Raw genomic sequence first — 21,399 nt, 5'->3', positions numbered from 1 at the left:
TAGGCAGCTGTTCGGGCCTCCAAGCCCCCTGCCGCCCAGGGCCGCACACAGGGCAGCTGGGGCGTGGTTTAGGGGGCTTGTTTGCACCACCAAGGCCCCCCCCCGTAGCCCCCCTCCCCCGAAGCCCAGGGCTGCACACAAGGCGGCTGGGGGCGTGCAAACACTGCAGCTGCGGAGGCCCCACCTGCCCTTGGCCTCACACAAGGGTCCTGGCTTGGGGCGTGGTTTAGGCAGCTGTTCGGGCCTCCAAGCCCCCTGCCACTCAGGGCCGCACACTGGGGTCCCAGGTGGCGTTGGGGCTTATGCGCCACACTGGCCGGACAGCAGCTCGAGCTGGCCCTCCCTGCCTGCAGTATGCAAATTAGCCACCATATTGGCTGGCAGTTAATTTGCATATTACCCTGATTAGCCAATGGGAAGGGTAGTGGGTATACGGCTAATTACCATGTTTCTCTTTTATTAGATAGGGTTACAGATGTCCCCTTTCCTAGATTTTTTAAACGAAGTAATTTTCCTTTAATGAATAATTGAGAAAAAACATTTATCTTTTGAAATATATATGTGGGCGAGAATTATTACCTATTTTGGGGGCAAAATAATGCTTTTAAAAGTTAGGGTTCACAGACAGTAGAGGGGGTGAAGGCCTGTGCTGGGGGGTGGGAGTGGGCAGGGAGAGGTCAATGGGGGAAAAAGGAGACATATGTAATACTTTCAACAATAACGTATTTTAAAAAATAAATAAAAAGACTATTAAAATAAATAAATAGATAAGTAAATGTTAGGATTATTGTAGCCCTGAGTTTTAAAAAATAATGTATAATGTGAGATAACTTAGTTATCTTTATGGTATTCTTAGTCAAAAATAAGTAGAACTTAATGAGACTTTTCCAACATTATTGCTTTTATGGCATTAATTTTTAGGGGGAAAATCTGCCTTTAATTTTCAGTTGTTGGTAGTGTTACATGAGATCTTTTGCCATCTAAATTGAAGGTATTTTTGTTATTATGCTAAAATATATATAAGATAAAATTTACCATTTTCAATATATAGTTCAGTGGCATTAAGTATGTTCATATTGTGTGAAAAATTGCAAAGATTTTAAGTATAAGCTCTCATTGGCTATAATTCTAAGTTAGTGCGAATTCCCTTAGAAAGTTTTTTTTCTTGTGCCGTAAATGTTTACTGAGGATGTAGTCAGTACCGTGCACTGTGCCTAGGGACACACTGTGAATAAGACAGATGTGGTCTTGGAGCTTACATTTTGTTAGGGAAGTAAACAGAACACGTGGCTGTAAGGGAGGCGTGTGCATATGAGTAATGTTAGGAACACCTCCTGAGGAGAACCTGGGGGAGGGGGAAATTCAGGAAGGCTTTTCATGAAAAAGTGAGGGGAGCAGAGACATGAAGGAGTAAGATCCTTTAAGGTAATTCAAACTAGATAAAGAGTTGGGGGAGGTATTTGAGGCATAGGGAACAAACATGTGTGAGGAAACAGCTGAGGCAAGAGCACGGTCCTGAGAAAAAAGAGGGGTGTGGTGTCAGAAAGAGGGGGGTGATGAAGATGAAGAGACAGGAGGGCAGATCCAGAGGACCTGATAAGCAGTGGTAAGGGTGTCGGACTTTTTCCCAAGGGAAATGTGAAACCACCAAATGGTTTTAATTTGAAAAATTTGATTTCCAGTTTAAAGATCACTTTTCTTGCATGTAGAGAATGACGTAGCGGGGCCCATTGTGGTTTGAAGAGATGGGGCTAATCATGGATTACAATGTAGGGGAGTGGAGGGGAAAGAGGAATCGAGCATGATGGCTAGGTTTCTGACTTCAGAAACTGTTTATTCAGGAAAGTAACACTGGAGAAGAAGCTGTCTGAGGAGGAAGGTGAGTTTAGATTTGGACAAGTTCAGAGTCAGGGGTGCCTAGGGCTATCCAAGAGGAGACACCCAGTAGGCAATTGTACTTAAGGGTGGAGATCCAGGAGAGAAGTCTGCTCACATAAATGATGGATGACCCAACAAATAATTAGCATACTTAAATGTTTTTGTACCTCTTTCATCTGTTTTTTGTCTCTCAACAGTTGCAGGAGTGAATCCTGTTACTGCAACAGATGGTTTCTCTTCTAATGCTGACCAGCACTTAAAAAAACATAAATGTTTTGCTTATTGTCTTGAACTTCAACTTCAGTATGTAAACACAATCCCATTAAAGCAAACTGAAACGGCTTGTTTTTTGAGTCTATGAAAGTTTGAGGTCTGAATGCAATCGAAAGTCTCACATTATCTAAATAGAAAGTGGTGGCCAGGGGGGTTATGAGTTTCACAAGATTACAGAGCTGGGCAGTTGCAAAACTCTGTATTAACTGGGCAGTCTTATTTCCACTGCTTTTTGCTGCTTCCCTCTCCTGTTGAATACTGCTGACTTCAGAGTACCACGTACTAATGATTTGTTTCTTAAAGGACATGGACAATGCCCACTCTGGTCTCACAATCCTGAGGGCTAGAAATTTGTTTTTATAGAATACTTATCTAATGATAAATATTTAAATGAATATTTTGATTGCTTATGAAACCACTTAGAAACATCTCATGGTTCATGGGCCCATTTGGCTGTTTAATTAATGAATAACTATTTATGTACATATAGACATGCAGTTTTACATACAGTTTTGGGAACTCCATAGATTCCAAGTTAAAGATCTGTTATATAACTCTTAGGCTGCTTTCAAGGAAATGTGAACCAGTTTTTCTGGAAAGTGTTCAAGAATTTCCTCATTCTCTCAAATGAGTACCAATACATTTTAAAGGATTGAATAGTAACTAGTTCAATTAACTTTTCAAATGCCTTATAGACAGTCCACATTTCCTGATCCATTAGTCACCATTGACTAATATAATATCCATCTTGGTGACACAGTCTCTGGAAATTTTAAAAGGCTGTTGATGGTACTGAATTAGAGAATTAGAAATCTATTAATGTCTCAGAGCCCTGATCAAAGTCAGGGCAAAGAAAAGCCCATTTTATTGGTGCTTACTTATTTTTTTATGAATCTAATTAAAAGTAAAGGGGAAGGAGAAGATACAAGCCACCATCTTTACTTTTAACCCCTCCAAAGGCAAAAAACATATACAGAAAGCAGGAATTATAATAATAGTGTCCAGAGGAGTGGCCTTTACCCTGAGTGCCTCTCTGGTCATGTGGAGTTGGAGGTAGAAACCTCTCCCTCTGCTGCCAGCTTCTTCCTACTACCTCCTCTGTTCTCTATCGGATGTTTGCCCTCCCTTCCTTTCTTTAGCATGGGGAAGCTTCTCTCAGACTAGAACCCATCCTGCTCAAGATAAATTTCTAGTTTGAAAAGTGTCTCTTATTTATAGCCCCTCCTTAGGATGAATTCTATCTGGCCAGGATACAGTGGGGCCTTGACTTACGAGTGTCCCGACTAACGAGTTTTTTGAGATACCAGCTGTCTCTCAGCCGATTTTTTGCATTGAGTTGATAGAGTAATTTGAGTTAATGAGCTCCTTAACGAGCTCAGTCTCCGAACGAATTAAACTCATAAGTTAAGGCCCCACTGTACCTCCTTTCTCTTTTTCACAAGTTGCTTTAAAAACATGTTTCTTCGATAGAGTTTCTAATGATAAATTGACACATTTTTTTTATCACTGTCTACAACATAATATTTGTGTGCCCTCCCTTCTGTTAACTCCCTAGATAGAAAGTTTCCTGGACACAGGGATCTCCATTTCATTTGCCACTATATTCCTGTGACCCAGCACGTTGTCCAGTGCCTGGTTCTGGCAGGTGCTCAGTGAATATTTGAATGAATGAATGTATGTCCTTCCCATAAACTCATCTGGAACACTGACAGTGTATGGTAATGCAAGCGGATTTTTATTAAATGATAGTCCAGTGGTTAGCCTGTCAGAGCTGATCACAGTGTCTGAGGAGCACTGCTTCAAGCCTCTCCACTTTAGGGTCTTTTGTGGTCACACAGGAGCCACACAGAACTCTATGTGTCCCAAATCCTTTGGCCAGTAGAAGACACTTCCCTTTCAGTAGGGACCCAGCAGAGTGACTGAGAGTTTAGCTATGGAACCAGATTGTCTGGTTCTCATCTTCCTGGTCGTGTGACTCTGGCAGTTACTGATCCTTTATGTGCCCCATTTATACATCTGTAAATTGAAGCTAGCAGTAGCACCTGTTTTGTAGGGTTGATTGAGGATTAAAAGAGTTGCTATAGGGTTAGCAGGATAGTGATGATGGTGGTGGTGCTGGGATTTGGTCAATAATATAGGGTGGGTGAGGATTTCTGTACTTTGTTTTTAATCTGATCATTCCATTTTATTACTTTTTTTTCATCATTGCTCTCTTAAAATGTAAGAATCAAATCATCTCAGAAATATTCTTACCATTTGAAGAAATATTCACATTAGGTAATATTTTTTAAAGATAGCTTCTTAAGAGATGCAATTTAATTCATTGAATTCGTTGTTTACATTATTATGTAAAGTTTATTTTCATGGGGATACTGAGTAGGCTTCTCTGTGCAAAATAAATTTCATCTGTTTGGAGTATTTCTAGAATACTGTCCTTCATATTTGAATCTTCATCACATACTTTCTGCTGGAAAAGATTAATAATATGTTACATTATTATAAAATCACCCTGAACTACCATCATGGAAGTTATTTTCTTACAAGATTATTTTCTTGAATTTTAAAGATTATTTTATGTAGAATGTAATTGTGCTTCTGTGTCTTTTCTTTTTTTAATGGTGAATCCATAGTCGTCAGATCCCAAGTTTCTGTCAGGAAGAATTATTCTTAGGTCAGCCTTAGGAACAGGAAGGGAGGAGAGGATCAAATGAGAGAGAATAAAAAGAAAAGCCTTTAATTATAATCCACACCCACAATTGATGACTTATAGCAATCTGGGCCTAGAGAGAAATACCAATAAGATTGAAACATAATCAGTCTGTGGCCTAAATTTGTCTTTTTGGGTTTTATTATCACTAAAATATTAATGACAAAAATACTATTCATAATTTTCTAGTAGTCTAAAAAAAATTTTTTTTGTCTTCTGCCCTTCTATCCTAGAAAGGCACTTAGGGTGGGGGGAAACTTTGAAACGGATCTTAAAATGAAAGGAGAGCATAGAAACAGTAGACAAGCCATGTGAGAATTTAGTCATTTGTTTTTTAATGGGGCATGTGGATGATAGGTGTGTCCATGAAGGAGTTTCCGTTCCATGTTAATGAGTTGTCCTATTTTCAGTCCAGTGGAGCTCTCTGGCCTCCTCATGTCCAGGAACTTATGGGTTTGGGGAGCTGGTTCTTTTGTTGATATCATTTAATTTTAATTCTAAACACACAAGTCCTTTTCTTATAAAAAACTTAACTACAGGGTTGGGGGGGTGAACAATAAAGGCTCTCTTGGGTCATATGGATAACACCAAAAAATGACAGATATAGGAGAAAGAAATAAAGATTTTTTAAAAAGCAAGGTACATGGCAAAAAGAAAAAAGGCAAGGTACTTGGTTTGGAAGGAGTGCAGAAATGAACCAAGAAACTACGACAGGTGCCATAAAGCTAAATCTACACTAATAAAAGAGAAACATGGTAATTGGCGTACGACCGTTACCCTTCCCATTGGCTAAACAGCGAGATATGCAAATTAACTGGCAGCCAAGATGGCGGCCGGCAGCCAGGTAGCTTGAAACTAACATGAGGCTTGCTTGCTTCAGTGACAGCGGACTCCAACGTTCCCAGCGGGGCTTCAGTCAGCCAGACCGCAACATTGTATCAAATACAGACGGTAAACAAAGGCCATAATCCTGTTTTCAGCAGCCGAGGCCTCAGAGCTAAAGCTGGCCCAGAATAAAAAAAGAAAAAGAAAAAAAGGAGCGGTTGGGAGCTTCAGTCCCAGCCTGAAAACAGCTCTCAGCCCCTCACCCAGACTGGCCAGGCACCCCAGTAGGGACCCCCACCCTGAAGGGTGTGTGACCAGCTGCCAACAGCCATCATCCCCTCACCCAGGCTGGCCAGGCACCCCAGTGGGGACCCCCACCCTGACCCAGGACCCCCTTCAGGGCAAACCAGCCAGCCCCACCCATGCACCAGGCCTCTACCCTGTATAGTAAAAGGGTAATATGCCTCCCAGCACCGGGATCAGCGGAGCCGAGAGGCTTCCTGGCCCTGGGATCAGCATGACAGGGGGCAGCGCCCCAACCCCCAGATAGCCCCGTGGCTCTGTGTGTGACAGGGGGCAGTGCCTCAACTCCCCTATCGGCCCTACTCTGTGAGTGAGAGGGGGGAGCTCCTCAACCCCCTGATCAGCCCTGCTCTGTGCATATTCAGGCAGGCAGGCAGAGGCAGTTAGGGGTGATCATGCAGGCAAGCAGGTGAGCAGTTAGGGGTCATCAGTCCTGGATTTCGAGAGGGATGTCCCAGATTGGAGAGGGTGCAGGCCGGGCTAAGGACACACTCCCCCCACCCCCACCCCCGTGTGCACAAATTTTTGTGCACCAGGCCTCTAGTTATTTAAATAAAAGAATGAAAGGAGAAGAAACTTGGTTAATCTATATCAGCGGTTCTCAACCTGTGGGTCGCTACCCCTTTGGGGATCGAATGACCCTTTCATAGGAGTCGCCTAAGACCATCAGAAAACACATATATAATTACATATTTTTGTGATTAATCACTATGCTTTAATTTATGTTCAATTTATAACAATGAAAATATATCCTGCATATCAGATATTTACATTACGATTCATAGCAGTAGCAAAATTATAGTTATGAAGTAACAACGAAAATAATTTTATGGTTGGGGGTCACCACAACATGAGGAACTGTATTAAAGGGTCGTGGCATTAGGAAGGTTGAGAACCACTGATCTATATGGTGTGATTTGATCTTTTAATGGCCTATCAGTGTCCTTTGTCGTGCTTATTTTTAGTTGAAAAGATGGTGGTTGCAGAATAAGACGTTGCTGCACCGTGTGGTAACAGTGGTCTCCAATATTTAATATGTACAGCCTGACTGTGTATGGTGGGAGTGGGATGGCTGTGATTGTGATTATTGGGAACCTTTCACAGAAACAGTCTTCTTTCTTGTGCTTTCCAGATTTTCACCCGATGGAAGACTAATTGTATCATGTAGTGAGGATAAAACTATAAAAATTTGGGATACTACAAGTAAGCAGTGTGTCAGTAATTTCTCAGATTCTGTAGGGTAAGTTTATTCTACTTGTGCATTTATGTGATGTGGTTTAATAAGGAGAAATTTAATTTATTACAGTTCGAATAAAGAAATTGAAGTAAAATCAAAATATGAGACCATCTTATCCTTTCCTTCTAGGTTTGCAAATTTTGTGGACTTTAGCCCTAATGGTACATGCATAGCTTCAGCAGGTTCTGATCATACTGTGAAAATCTGGGATATACGATTAAACAAATTACTCCAGCATTATCAAGGTACAGTTTCTATAACAAAAGAATTCAGTTGTTGAGCGGGCTCCTGGGAAACTCTTCAACTGACAGACTACCCTTCTCAGTGTGACCTGGCCCTCTTAGTAAGAGCCACGGGCTGCCTTTGAACTGACTGAAAGACAGTCCCCTCAGCAGCATGGTCTGAGAAGCCGGGGTAGATGCCAGAGTGGAGGGGGAGGTGGAGGCACCTTAAAAATGATGCCAGGACTATAAAGAAAAAAGAAAGAGATTACTGTGAGACGTGCAAACTCTGGTTATTTGTTAGAGTAACTCTGATAATATAATTATGAGAAGTCAGGGATAGAAATTGGCATAAATACTTGTTATAACTGGTAGAAAACAACATCTGACTGTGCCTATGTATTAAATTTAAAAGAGAAATAAATCAATTTCTTGGTTTATATTGGGTTTACATTAAGTCCACATTTCTCAGACTTAAGTGTAATATTTACCATGTAGCTACACTGATAAATCTCTTCACAACAGCCCCAAGAGGCGGTATTATTATTATTATTACTCCCATTTAAAAATAAGGAAATTCAGGCTTATAGAGGCTTTAAGTGACCTTCTAAAAGAATTGAAAATTGACCTGGGTCTTTCTGTTCACACTTTCCATCACTGTGTTATACTGCCTCCTATTGGAAAGATGGTGAAATGAGAAATGATTGCTCAAACTGGCAAGATTGTGCCCTTCTTCAAATATATCTCCACACTCTTTAGCCCTTAGTGCCAAGCTACTAATTGATTACTAAATTTAGCTTAAGGCAAGGTTGTATACCTTATGTGAGCCGGTAATAATTAACTGTTGGTTATATTGGTAATATATCTGAAGATTTTTGGTTATGTGGTTAACAAGATCATCTTTCCATGACATATTCTCTTATTAAAAGCTATTCTTTCTCATTAGCTGGATACTCAAGCTATATGATGCCAAACTACTTATTTGTTTCAGTAAGCTACTTAGAAATTTGGTGTTGTGGGGACATTGCCTCTAATTGATTTTTGTTTTCAACCTAATAGTGCTAATAGATGGAAGGGGCATCTTTACCGGTAGAATTAAGAATTGTTCTCTAAAATTTTTGCTTTATTTTCTATAAATCAGTTCACAGTGGCGGAGTTAATTGTGTATCATTCCATCCTTCGGGTAACTATCTCATCACAGCTTCTTCAGATGGTACACTTAAGATTTTGGATCTACTAGAAGGAAGGCTCATATATACACTTCAAGGACATTCGGTACTAATGCTGAGATTTTTGTTTTTTAAATGATATATATTTTAAAGTTTTGATCCGTTTTATTATATGCTTTTATTACTTTTCCAAGTACAACATACATTGCTCCTGTTATAAAAAAATATTTTTGCCTCCAAGATGATGCTTTTATCCTCTAGAAGCAACTATTAGAAATAATATTTATTGTAATTCTTGTCAAAATCAATGCGTATCTTTTATAGCCATTAAATTAATCTTTCACTATTATCTTCATCAGGATGTAATTTAGGTTTAACTGGGTGAGTGGTGATAGATACATTTTTTCCCAACCTCTGACCTTTCTTCTCATGTGGAGGCTGTCCCACTAGCTCTGACTCAGCCTCTCACACCCCCACAATCATTTCTTTCACTAGTCTGGTGAGATTAAAAGGAGAAATTTAACAACAAGTAGAGCCCAGTGACTTCTGCTCTTGGAAGTAAGCCTGCCCTTACTTTTCCTCTGATACTTATTGTGGGGAGGCCTGCCCTTGTCCAGTCTTGCCTGTGACTGGGCACTCAGATCTGACTCACTCTGGTATTCAGATCTAGAAAGCCCATTTGCACACATAAAGCCACATTCTTTCTTTGCAAACCTTTATCAATATGAAAGGTGATATTTGGCTCTCATATGCCTTATTTTTTTGTGTTATTTCTCAGTTGGTTTATAACCCACTGGGGAAGTGAGGTCCTGTTATTGAGCTTGTTCAATTACACACACACACACACACGCACACACACACACACACACACACACACACACACCCTGGCATATAACCCACTAAAGAAGAACTTTTTAAAGTATATAAACTAGTCCTCCTTTCTGGGTAAATATTCAAACTCCTCTAAATTTTTTAGAATGTATCCTTTTAAAAGAAGTACTAGATACTTCCTTTTAACCAAGTATAAGCAGTTTATACCCAGAAATAGAATAGGCCAGTGGTCTAGGGGAGAAGGGTTTTTTTCTGTCTTCATATATCTTGCTTGGCTTCCTGCTTGCTTTGTCATTTGCTCTGCAGCTGTGTTAGTGTGAAGCAGAAATAGACACGAACCAGCTCATGTGTGTATTTAAGCTGAATAAATAACCAATAAAAGTAGCCAAGGATTAAAATACCCATGGAAATAGATTAATAGAAAAAAAGATAAACAATATTTTAGAAGAAAAATTTATACACAAAGGTGGAATTTTTCACAATGTGGAGGAAAAAGATGTTTATGGGGCTACAATAACCTAAATCAGTGGGGTTGTCTACTTAAAATTATAAGGTGTTTTTCCCCAGAAGTTTTCTTGTATAGATTAAGGGCACATTAACAGAATAGAATATACTGGTATTTTGAAATGAGAAATAATTACTCTTATCTGGATTGAAAAGTTGACCTAGAGGCTATGCATGTTGTGACTGTGCCAAGTGTAGTCTTGTCCAACTTCACAGTCATTGCTCAATTTCAAGTTCTCATTACCTCTCACCCAAATAATTGCAGTAACTTCCTAACTGGCCTCCAACCATTCATTCTTACTTCAGTCCATCATCTCACAATTGCAACATCAATTTTCACTCAATATTATTTTGTTTTAGTTTCAGGTACACAGTATAGTGGTTAGACAGTCATAGGGTTTACAAAGTTTGTGACATCAGTTTTCATCACAGCTCTCCTCCTGTCTATATCCTGCTTTTAAAACTATTAGTGGCTCACTGCTGCCCACATGAAGGGTGACTCAGTGAAGCCTGTTGAAGTCAGAAAATGGGAATATGGCCTTTTTTTCATGTAGCTTCATTCTTAATCACCCTCAGAGTTATCATTAGTTTCTGCTAGTGATTTGTTGAATAAAGAGTCCAAAGCCAGACAATCTTAACAGAAATTCTGTAATTGGAAAAGCTTGTAATTACATATGTACAAGCTCTTCTTTAAAAGGGAAAAAAGGTGTATTTTAAAATTTTTATTAGAATTTCTTTTTCATTTAATATCATCTATATGTGTTTTAATATAATTGGGTTGGTTCTTTGATTACCTTCACTCTACCTGCATTAGTTGCTAGCAGTTAGATATGTTCTCTCAGACTTATTGCATCAATAGTCTACATAAATTAGAAAAAAATTAGTATTTACAGTATCCTTGGCCATAAGAAAACATCATCACCTAAGTAACTTTTTTTAAATTTCCATTTATATCTTAGGGACCTGTCTTTACTGTTTCATTTTCAAAAGGTGGAGAGCTATTTTCATCAGGAGGCGCAGATATGCAGGTTTGTTCATCTTTCAGCTCCCTTTTTGATTAGGTTGGGGCAAAGGAGTCCAAGACCTCAGCACAGATTTTCACAACCAGCTAGTTTGTATATGTTCCAATGAATTTATATTTTAACTTAATGCCAGGACGTCTGCTATTTCTGAAATAGCTGAAATCGTGACAGTTTTGATAATTCTTGGAACTCAAATAGCAGTTATTTTCTTTGCTTGTCTCTACACGTATACATGTAACTGACACTTATTGTATGCCAAATATTAATGTGGCACTTTCACTTGAATTGTTGCCTAATATTTTGTCTGTATCTTGTGTTTGAAATGTTAAGATTCTTGAGGATTGTAAATATAAATTGTTTATGCAGCAATTTTGCATTTACTTAAAATAACCAAAAGTCATTCATAGTCAGATTTATTGAATATGGTGGACAAAATGGTTTTGGGCTTTGGGGAAAAAAAGAGGATTTTAAGGTAATGTCATTTTCTTAATATGAATTTTAAATGACATGAAGGCAATTCAGATGGCTAAATCTCTCACCCTTAAAAAAGTATTGAGAAGTAGTAATGTTGAAATATTTAGTCTTTCTATTTTGAGAGGCATTTTTATATGTTCATTTTTTTAAAAAATCCGTTCTATTGCTTGTATATGCAAGTAAATAAATTGCCAACTTGTTTAATTTTTTAAAACAGATTTTATTATGGAGGACTAATTTTGATGAACTGAATTCTAAAGATGTTCTTAAAAGAAATCTCAAAAGATTACATTTTGATTCACCACCACATCTTTTGGACATCTATCCAAGAACACCACATTGCCATGAAGGGAAAATCGAGACTGTTGAAGTGAGTACTTTGTACATATTTGTCCTGCTATTTGTAAGTGCAGATTTTGGGGCTACTGGCCAACTAGATGCTTGAAATCATACTTAATTATAAAAAACCTAGTTCTGCCTTACAACAGCAGAACTTTGAGAAACAATTATTTTTATTCGTAAAACTTTAAATATGACAGTATGTAATCGATCTAAAGGCTCTCATATTTGCTTCTTGGAGACTTAGAAATAAAACTTAAAAACTGTTAATAGTAATAGGAAATGACAAATCTAAGGCTTTGGTGACTAAAGTCTGAGCAAGTTTCTTATTCTAGGCATGTGTAGGAAGCCCATGTGATGGCTGCCAGGAGAATAGTGCTACAGGGCAATACTTATGACAGTTATTGAAATAAATATCTTGAAGTTCTTTTATAACAAAGAAGAAAATCTTATGGACAATAAAAAGAAGAGATTTGGGCATTAAACCTAATAATTGGTACTGTTTTACTATTTGCTTACATATATTTTCAAATATATAATTATTTAGATGTATTTTTGTTGACAAGTTTCTTTAAGCGCTATAGATTTAAATGTTCTCTCTTCAAAAAAAAAAATCATCATTGCTCAGTACTTTCTATTTTGCATGATTCTCCATAGCCCCTTTCTCTTCCAAGAGTTAATATTAAATCATTATTTCCCATTCATCTGAATTTTTTTTATCACTAACAGAGCCTCTCTTTGGTTTTAGAGTAGCTATTTTGAGTTCCTAAGTGCAAATTTTTAAAACTTTTAAGTTTTTTGGACTATTTTCTATGTTTTGTTTAATCTAGCCACATTTGGGGGTTTCTATCCTAGTTTTTCCTTGGTAATGTTTATTTTCAGTTCTTTGATATAATTTTGGTCCTTTCCAACTTTGACCTTCTTTTCAGTTCTACTAAATAAAGTATTTACATTATGCCTTACTACTCCTCTTATTTTTTTGAAAGTATATAATATAATTTTTGGCTCATCACATTTGTGTTTCAGTTTCTACAATGATAGATGTATTTTGATCCCCTGTGATTACAAGTATTCACATAAAATATATGTGAAGTATATTTTAATTTGCATTCCCTTTCCTTGTTTAACCCCAGCTGGTTTTGCTAACACTCTCAGTGTTTTCTGTTCTAGCGTTACTGTGGTGTGACTGAGCTAACCATCCATGTAATCGCTGCCCTGTCATCCGTCCAGCCACCTTTTCACAGGGATGGCTGGCTGGGCTGCAGGCCGAGCTCTGCTCTCCTTACTCCTAATTCAGTGCTATTTCCATGACTCCACACTACCTCAGTGCTGGCACTTCAAGCCATCTTCTCTGTGATTTACTGCCCGTCCCAGGCCATGTAAGAGTGCTGACCCTTCTTCAAAACATCAACAAGTTGTCTGAATAGCTCTGCTCTGACTGCAGCCAGAGAGTGAACTGGCCGGTTGCTCTGTATGGCGAGGTCAGGATGACCCAGGCCATGCAAGGCACACTCAACCGTATTTTTCACATACACACTTAAGAATCCTATTAAAAGCTGACTTTTCATCTTGAAATCAGAGTTCAGTTACAGAATGTTAAGCATTGTGGCTGAATTATATTTGTGGTCTTAAGAAAGTCAGCCTGAGTGTACCTACTTTAAATTGCCTGTAAGCACTCATGGTTGTTTAAATTAAGTACAAAATGAACATTTGTAAAATACCTTCATATTCTGTAACATAAAATACCAGAGAAGTGGTAGGATTCTGCATATGAACAATTGTTTAATTTTTTTTTTTAATCTCTTACATTGGCCTAGACGCAGTGATGGCGAACCTATGACACGCGTGTCAGAGGTGACACGCAAACTCATTTTTTTGGTTGATTTTTCTTTGTTAAATGGCATTTAAATATATAAAATAAATATCAAAAATATAAATCTTTGTTTTACTATGGTTGCAAGTATCAGAAAATTTCTATATGTGACACGGCACCAGAGTTAAGTTAGGGTTTTTCAAAATGCTGACACGCCGAGCTCAAAAGGTTTGCCATCACTGGACTAGAGGGTCCTGGGTTCTGGCCAAGGGCATGTGCCGTACCTCTGTTGCAGGCTCGATCCCTGAGTGCAGAAAACAACTAATTGATGTTTCTCTCTGTCTCTCCCCCTTCCTTCCACTCTCTACAAATCAATGGAAAATTTTTAAAACCACTTAAAAAAATCTCTTATAATAAGTTTTCTAGACAGAGAACATATTTAATATTGTTAATAAATAATTATTAAATATCAAATTATTTTAAACACTTTAAATATCACCTAGAATAGAATAGTATGAATCAGACTAGATTATTATGCAGTGTATTCACTTAGATTAAGTACATTTTACTTTGAAAGACAAAGTTTTGTGGATTGAAGTATTTTTCAAATCTTTAGGCAAACTCAACTTACATGTTACTTTTGAATTGTTTAAAAATTAGCAAAAAAACATTTTTGAGGTTGGAATTCATGATTAAAAGAACAAAAATGTATTATGAAAGGATATGGAGTAAATGGCATCTATAATCTGATTAATTTCACTAACTTTTTCTTTCTGCAGTAACCATGAAAGTTACTTTCCAAACTTTCCAAGTTTGAAGCAACATTGCATTTCTGTGATTTAAATTTTATTCTGTTTTCCATGAAACTCATTTGAATTGCATAATTTCAATCTCCTGGGTGAGATTATTTAGCCTTTTTTGCAAAAGCCACCCATTTGCCAGCCTTAAGTGCTCCACTCCTTTGAAGGTGGGGGAGCCTGCGGAGTCTTAGGCCTTGAGTACCAGCTGACTAAATATATAAATTACTAATTTCTACATGGGTAGACAGGAAGATAGCAGTTTGCTTTTAGAATACATGAGAGAAGAAGGTCACATGAAAGAAGGTATGAGGCATAAATTCCTTACCCCGCTGTGGGAAGCAGACCCCTCCTGTGTCCTCTCTGTTGATCTAACTGCAGATCCTTTGTAGCACTCCTGTCCTAGGCACTCCATCTTAATTAAAAACATGAGAACAACTTCTTTCTTTTTTTGGTGGGAAAGAAGCCTAATTTCTAAATAATGTGTCTTAGCCCTGCCCACACTGTGCTATGGCACATTCCTAGGTCATGCTGACTTCAAGCTGTCAGGAGCTACTATAAATTGCCCAGCCCTGCTCCCAAACAAAAGCAGACTTCACATCTTGGAGAAGGAACTTAATGTGAGTGCATGATGCTTTATCCTGAGCAATCCCCAACTCTTGTGCATATTTTCATTGGAAGACAATAGAGTCATTCTAAGGGATGGTGTTAGATCTTGGTGACAGTAAGGCATCAAAATAGTTATTCTGGGAGAATTGTAGAATATTAGAGGAAGGGATGGTGGTTAATCAGTTTAAGAGTATTAATAAAATAATTGCTCCATTGGCCTTTAATTTTATAATGGCTATTTAAGACTATCTTAATCTATAAATTGCATTGGAAATTCTGTATGATATTTAGTAGGAAGGAAAACTTCTTTTAACATAACCAAATATTTGTATAAAAATCTGGACATGATTCATTATTGAAAACTACAAGTGATCAGTTTAAGTCTTCAAGTCTGAGATTGAGCTTTATTTCAATCTTGTATAAAGGTAGAAAACATTATAATTTATGGTAAAAAAAAATATTTCTCTACCAATCTTGTATTTTAGTTCTAGCTGGAGTACATATGGCTATATTATTTTGTTCTGTATTATTGAATTGTTCTTCAGAGATTACATGATAATAATACTAATAATATATAACACATACAACATTATTTTAATTCCTTCACATAAATTAAGTCATTTAATCTTCCTAAAAACTCTGTGAAGTAGTACCATTTTTATTCCATGAGAAATCGAGGTAGTTAAATCATAAAGCTAGTAGGTGGGAACACTAGAATTCAACCCACGCACTCTGGTTCCATTCTGTATTTTTAATCATTTTGATGTAATGGCTCAATATAATCAAAGTTAACATATCTATGTGTTGGACATTGTAGTAGCTTTAGGGTGTGTAACAGGGGACAAAGTGGGCAGATTCCTTGCCCTTCAGAATTCGTTAGTAGTGATGTTTGTGTTCATGAATTCCTAAGTATGATGGATACAGAGAACTTCAGAGTGGGGTTCTCTCCCTCTGCGGTCATATAGACTAACCTCTCCCTCTTGCATGAATCTCTCAATAATATGCCCTGTGTTCAGTGATAGAGCATTCAGCCTCTCCTAAGGGCCCACTTCATTTTGAGGCAATTAATTATTAAAGGTTTCTCCTTCTAATAAAAATGGAAAGGTAGAAGGTAGTGTTGGTATTCCTGAAGGTCAGCTAGCAAAGAACTTAACTGTGACTGTCACCCTCCCTTCTCCATCCCCAGCATATTTTTTTTTTATGGAGAAGAATGTGAACTTCTACTTAAGAATTTCCTGCTCTGTTTAACGTATATGTCAGTAACTTGTGCCACAGTACAATAAAATGCTGTTACACAGTTTCCCAGCTTATATCAGCTCAAGCATTTCTCAATGAGAGATGCTGACCATTTATTTCCACGTGATTTCGATTTTTAGAGCAGTTCCAGGTTCAGGTGGAAAAGCCAGATTGTATTTTTCATAGGGAAACAGTTTCATATCTACACTAGGTGGCAGTAGATAAAAGAGAATAGAATGTTTGCAAGCAATTTCTTAGGACAGCTTGTCTTAAGATGGAAAGGAACGCTGTCATCTGCAGGTTTCTTGTCTTGCGCCTTAACTCTGGCCTCAGAACCCGTAGGATGTGGCTGTGTATTCTGCTCTGTGGACAGCCAGGAAGGAGCACGGGAGTTGAGAAGCTAGTCCCCCTTCTCACCCTGAAGTTCTCATCTCTTCCTTACTGTAGCAGGGCGATGACTGGGTGTGTATACCTCTGCCTCTAACACAATTGGCTGAATAACTATAAAAGTTTCTTCATGTTTCCAAAACTACAGCTATACCCTTCAAATAGGATAAGAGCTTTTAAAATCATTCCACTCCTCTAACCTCTGACTCCGCCCTCACCTCCACTGCCCAGGACTGTTACAATAGTGTCCTCACTCTTATCCCTGCTTTATTCTTGATACCCTGCATGTCTCTGTCCCATTGATCTTTCTAAAGCACATTTTAGCTTCCAGTTTTATTGTGCCTTCCTAAATTCCTCCGCCCTTCACAATTTGACCTTTGCCAACCTCTCTTATTGCTACCCTGTGCAAAAGTCGGCATTCACCTGTCTGCCCAGAAATGTTTCTTACCTCATTGCTGTGGTGTGTGTGTGTGTGTGTGTGTGTGTGTGTGTGTGTGTGTTCGAAACCTTCTGTAAGGGAGCCGTCTTCAGCTCTGTGTCCTCCATAGAAGGCCTTTCTCACCAGGTGCTCAGAGTCCTTACTCCTATCATTCATTTCATAACAAGTTCTGCTGTCTTCGGTGCCCTTTGTTCACTTCTGTTCATAATGTGCAATAAATAGTTGGTGGTGATGTGGTTTAATTTTATTTTCTCAAATTCGGAAATAACCTCCCTCAAAAGTAGTCGCCACTCTAGTTAATTATTCCTTTGCTTTTTTAAAAAAAGTATTATATTTCACATAAAAGTATGGTTTGATGGTTTTAAACTTTATACAAATGAAATCATACTGAGTATATTTTTCTGTAATCTATTTTTTAATATAATATTAAAATCCTGAGAATCATGTATGCACTCTGTATTTGTACATTTACATGTTGTTGCATGTAGTTGTTCATTTCTTTCACTGCTGTGTGTGATTCTGATGAATTTATCACAGTAGTAATCTCCATGATTTATGTATCTATCCTACTGTTGATAAACATTTGGGGCTTTCGGCCATGGTTATTTTTTCTTTTTTGCATTACAAACAGTGCTGATACTGATGTTGGTGTCATTGAGCTTTTGAGTATTTTCAGTTTAATAGGTGTCAAGTACTATTTTCCTTTCATCTTTTCTAATTACTAAGGTTTCTAAAAACCCCTTTATATGCTGGTAGGCTGTCGGGTTTTCTTTCCTATAATCTTTTTCTTGAGATTTCTGTCTTTTTCACGTTGATTTGTAGGTTTTTCTTATGGATTTTAGATACTTGCCCTTTTTAGTTTTAGACATCATAACTTCCTCCTCTGTTCCATCATCTGAGTGTTAACTTTGTGATGTTCATTGTTAAACAGAAATCCTTACTTTTGATATAATCAGATGCATTAATATTTTTTTTCTTTTTCCTTGTGGTTTTGCTTTTGCAGCTTTTGTGTAAGTACTAGTAGTCCTTCTCGACCCTGGGTTGTGAAGATATTCTTATATATTTATCTTTATTAACTTTATAATGACATAACAGATTTCTAGTTGATATGTTATCTACCTTTGTATGTAGTATATTAGTCAGGGGCCCATATAATGAGCCAGTTTTTTCAACTATAAATCATCTTTCCTCTGTTGATTTGAGGTACCATTTTCCTTTTATATTTATTTTCCGTACATACAGGGCTCTCCATCTGAGCTCCTTATGTTAGGAATTTTTATTTTGTGTCTTTACATGAGTTTGATTATTTTTTCCTGTATAGGTCATATCCATTTTTAAAAAATATATATTTTATTGATTTTTTACAGAGAGGAAGGGAGAGGGATAGAGAGTTAGAAACATCGATGAGAGAGAAACATCAATCAGCTGCCTCCTGCACATCCCCTACTGGGGATGTGCCTGCAACCAAGGTACATGCCCTTAACCAGAATCGAACCTGGGACCTTTCAGTCTGCAGACTGATGCTCTATCCACTGAGCCAAACCCGTCAGGGCTATATCCATTTTTATATGTTTACTAGTGTCCCAGTACACGGATTCGTTCACATTAAAAGGGAATCTGGTGCAGCAAGCTAACCCACAGCCGATTCCATGAGGAATTGGGCTTCCTCCCCACACCTCTTTGGGTCTGGGGTGCAGGTGAATCAGTTTCGGGGCCGACAGGGCCCCAGCAATAAACTAATCCACGGCCAATTCCGTGAGGAATCAGGCTCCCTCTCCCTCCTCTCTGGGTCCAGGGTGCAGTTGAACCAGATTCGGGATTGACAGGGCCCCAGCAGCAACCTAACCCACCAGTCGGAGCATCTGTCCCCTGGTGGTCATTGCGCATCATAGCTACCGGTCGAATGGTCACTTAGGCTTTTATATATATAAATTCTGATGTATTTATTTTATGGTATTGTAAATATCTTTTTGAAATTTATATTTCTAACTATCTTGAAGTACAGACATACAATTTATTTTCAATTTAGTAAACTTTTTTTTAGCTTTAATGATGTAGCAGTAGATTCTTTGGGTATTTCTCCATAGACAATTATATAATATATGATGACAATTTTATTTCTTCTATTCCAATTCTTACATCTTAACAACTTTTGTTTCCTTTTCTTGTGTTAATAAACTGGCTAGGATTTTTTCTGCATTTTGAGGTGGGTCATTTTATTTTGTTTTTAAATCCCCTTATTAGGTGAATTATATTGATTTTCAAATGTAAAATTAACTTTTTATTTCTGGAATAAATTCAACTTGGTCATGATCTTTTCTTATACATTGATAGATTCAATAGGCTAATATTTTGATTAAAATTTTTATATCCATGTTAATGAATATACCAATGTACTTTAAATATAGAATATATTAGGAAATGCTCTCTAAGTTTTATAAATGTCCTCCAGTTTCTTATAATATAAATTTCTAATATTAACTTTTCTTATGTACATGCACAGATTAATCCAAAGCTTGAGGTAACTGACTTGCGGACCTCTACTCCCCCTGTTGTGGACATCCTTTCTTTTGGTTCTACCACCGTAAGTTTTCTTTGACATTTAAGTGGCATTTCAGTATTTGGCACAATCCATTTTTCTTTAAAAGAGAGGTGATAAAAAGTGGGCTAATAAGAGCCTAACATTTTAGCATAGAAAAACTTTATACAAAAAGTCATTTACAATGTGTCTACATAGCCACAAGGGGGAGCAGCCCAATTTCTTAAAAAACCTTCATTTTGAGGACCTCAAACTCAGTCTAATCCATACTCATTGTTTCATCTCCTCTCAAGATGCTACTCAGATGACATTTCACTTGCTGTCACAGAACAGACTTTCTTCTTTGTTAATTGCCTTTCAGAGGTGTTACACTTACCTGTAGTTTCCTTACAAGCAGTTGTTTACCTTTGGTAATTCCTCCTGGTGGACTAAGCAGACATTCAAAAGTATTCCTAATACTTGCAATTTTGTTTGTAAAAATTCCATACAGATAACTTATTTACTCAGTATAGCCAAAGTCTTCAAAAATTGAGTGTCTCAGCATATCAATTTGAGTCTGTTAGTCATTGCAGGGCTAATCATTGTTGATGTCAATTCTGCTAGTCAGTGCAACTAATCATAAGAACAAATGAGAGGAGAGACATATTCTTGGTGACACTCCTGTGATGGTGTCACTACTGAAAGGTGTGCTGAAATTCACAAATTCTGGTGAGTGGGGTTTGGTCCCCGTAGTGAGAGAAGGAAAAAGTAGGTGGTTTGGAGATGTGCTGCCTTCTTAGACTACAATTGGGCATTGCTGACTTAGCAGACAGTCCACACTTTGAGACTCACTCTTGCTGCCATTACCCTTCCAGCTTTGCAGAGCTTCATGGCCTGAGGAGTCCAAGTGTTCTCGGTGGACTGTGCTATGGAGGTGGCATAACTGCCACCTAGCAGTTGATAGCAGGGAGTCATCCATCCTTGGATGGTAATCCACAGGTGCCAAAGTCAGCTAGTCTATGTTATAGTCAGTGATGGCGAACCTTTTGAGTTCGGCGTGTCAGCATTTTAAAAAACCCTAACAACTCTGGTGCGGTGTCACATATAGAAATTTTTTGATATTTGCAACCATAGTAAAACAAAGACTTATATTTTTGATATTTATTTTATATATTTAAATGCCATTTAACAAAGAAAAATCAACCAAAAAAATGAGTTCACATTGCACCTTTGGCACGCGTGTCATAGGTTCACCATCACTGTTATAGGCCCCTCACTCGGGAATGCAGTCTGTATGGGGCTTCTAGAGGACAATTCTGTGTAATAAACACATGACACGTCTGCAGTTGTGATACAAAACAGAATAATAAACCCAAAGAGTATAATTAATATCCATGGGAGGATAATATTAGGTTAAATTATGTGAAATTGCCATTTTGTAAGCAGTGATTTCCCATGGTTCAACCCAATATGTAAGCATTAAAAGGAAGAAGACTCCACAGTTACTTTGTGTTGTGTGCCTGATGCTACATAAAAATGAAACAAACAAGAAAACAGGATAAAAACTTGTTGCTATAAATTGGTTTGGGATTTGGTTTATGAAGTCCCATCTTGGCATATTCTTTTATAATCTGGCAGATCATTGCTTGCCCCCAGGTAAGGTGTAACGACTCCTGGTTTTATATATATATATACTAGAGGCCCGGTGCACAAAAATTTGTGCACTCGGGGGGGAGGGGGGGTGTCCCTCAGCCTGGCCTGTGCCCTCTAGCAGTCTGGGACCCCTCGGGAATAACAACCTTGATGGCTTAGGCCCA

The 21,399-nt window shown here is 37.9% G+C and overlaps 1 protein-coding gene across 5 annotated transcripts in view; it reads left to right on the top strand.

Annotated features, from left to right (window-relative positions):
• The window catches only part of POC1B (POC1 centriolar protein B), a 103,544-nt gene that overhangs the window by 41,422 nt on the left and 40,723 nt on the right, over positions 1 to 21,399 (top strand). For 4 of the 5 annotated variants that reach the window (XM_006774744.2, XM_015571138.1, XM_015571141.1 and 1 more), the window contains 6 exons: positions 7,119 to 7,226; positions 7,353 to 7,468; positions 8,586 to 8,719; positions 10,908 to 10,976; positions 11,662 to 11,814; positions 19,568 to 19,648. In XM_006774744.2, coding sequence (XP_006774807.1) covers positions 7,119 to 7,226; positions 7,353 to 7,468; positions 8,586 to 8,719; positions 10,908 to 10,976; positions 11,662 to 11,814; positions 19,568 to 19,648 — 661 coding nt within the window. The remainder of the gene's footprint in view (positions 1 to 7,118; positions 7,227 to 7,352; positions 7,469 to 8,585; positions 8,720 to 10,907; positions 10,977 to 11,661; positions 11,815 to 19,567; positions 19,649 to 21,399) is intronic. The other variant, XM_015571139.1, reaches the window with a different exon arrangement.

Source organism: Myotis davidii, unplaced genomic scaffold (genome assembly GCF_000327345.1).
Source record: "Myotis davidii unplaced genomic scaffold, ASM32734v1 scaffold108, whole genome shotgun sequence".
NCBI classification, from domain to species: Eukaryota; Metazoa; Chordata; class Mammalia; order Chiroptera; family Vespertilionidae; genus Myotis; species Myotis davidii.
Note: the sequence above shows the minus strand (reverse complement) of the source record. Positions and strands in the feature narration are given on the sequence as shown.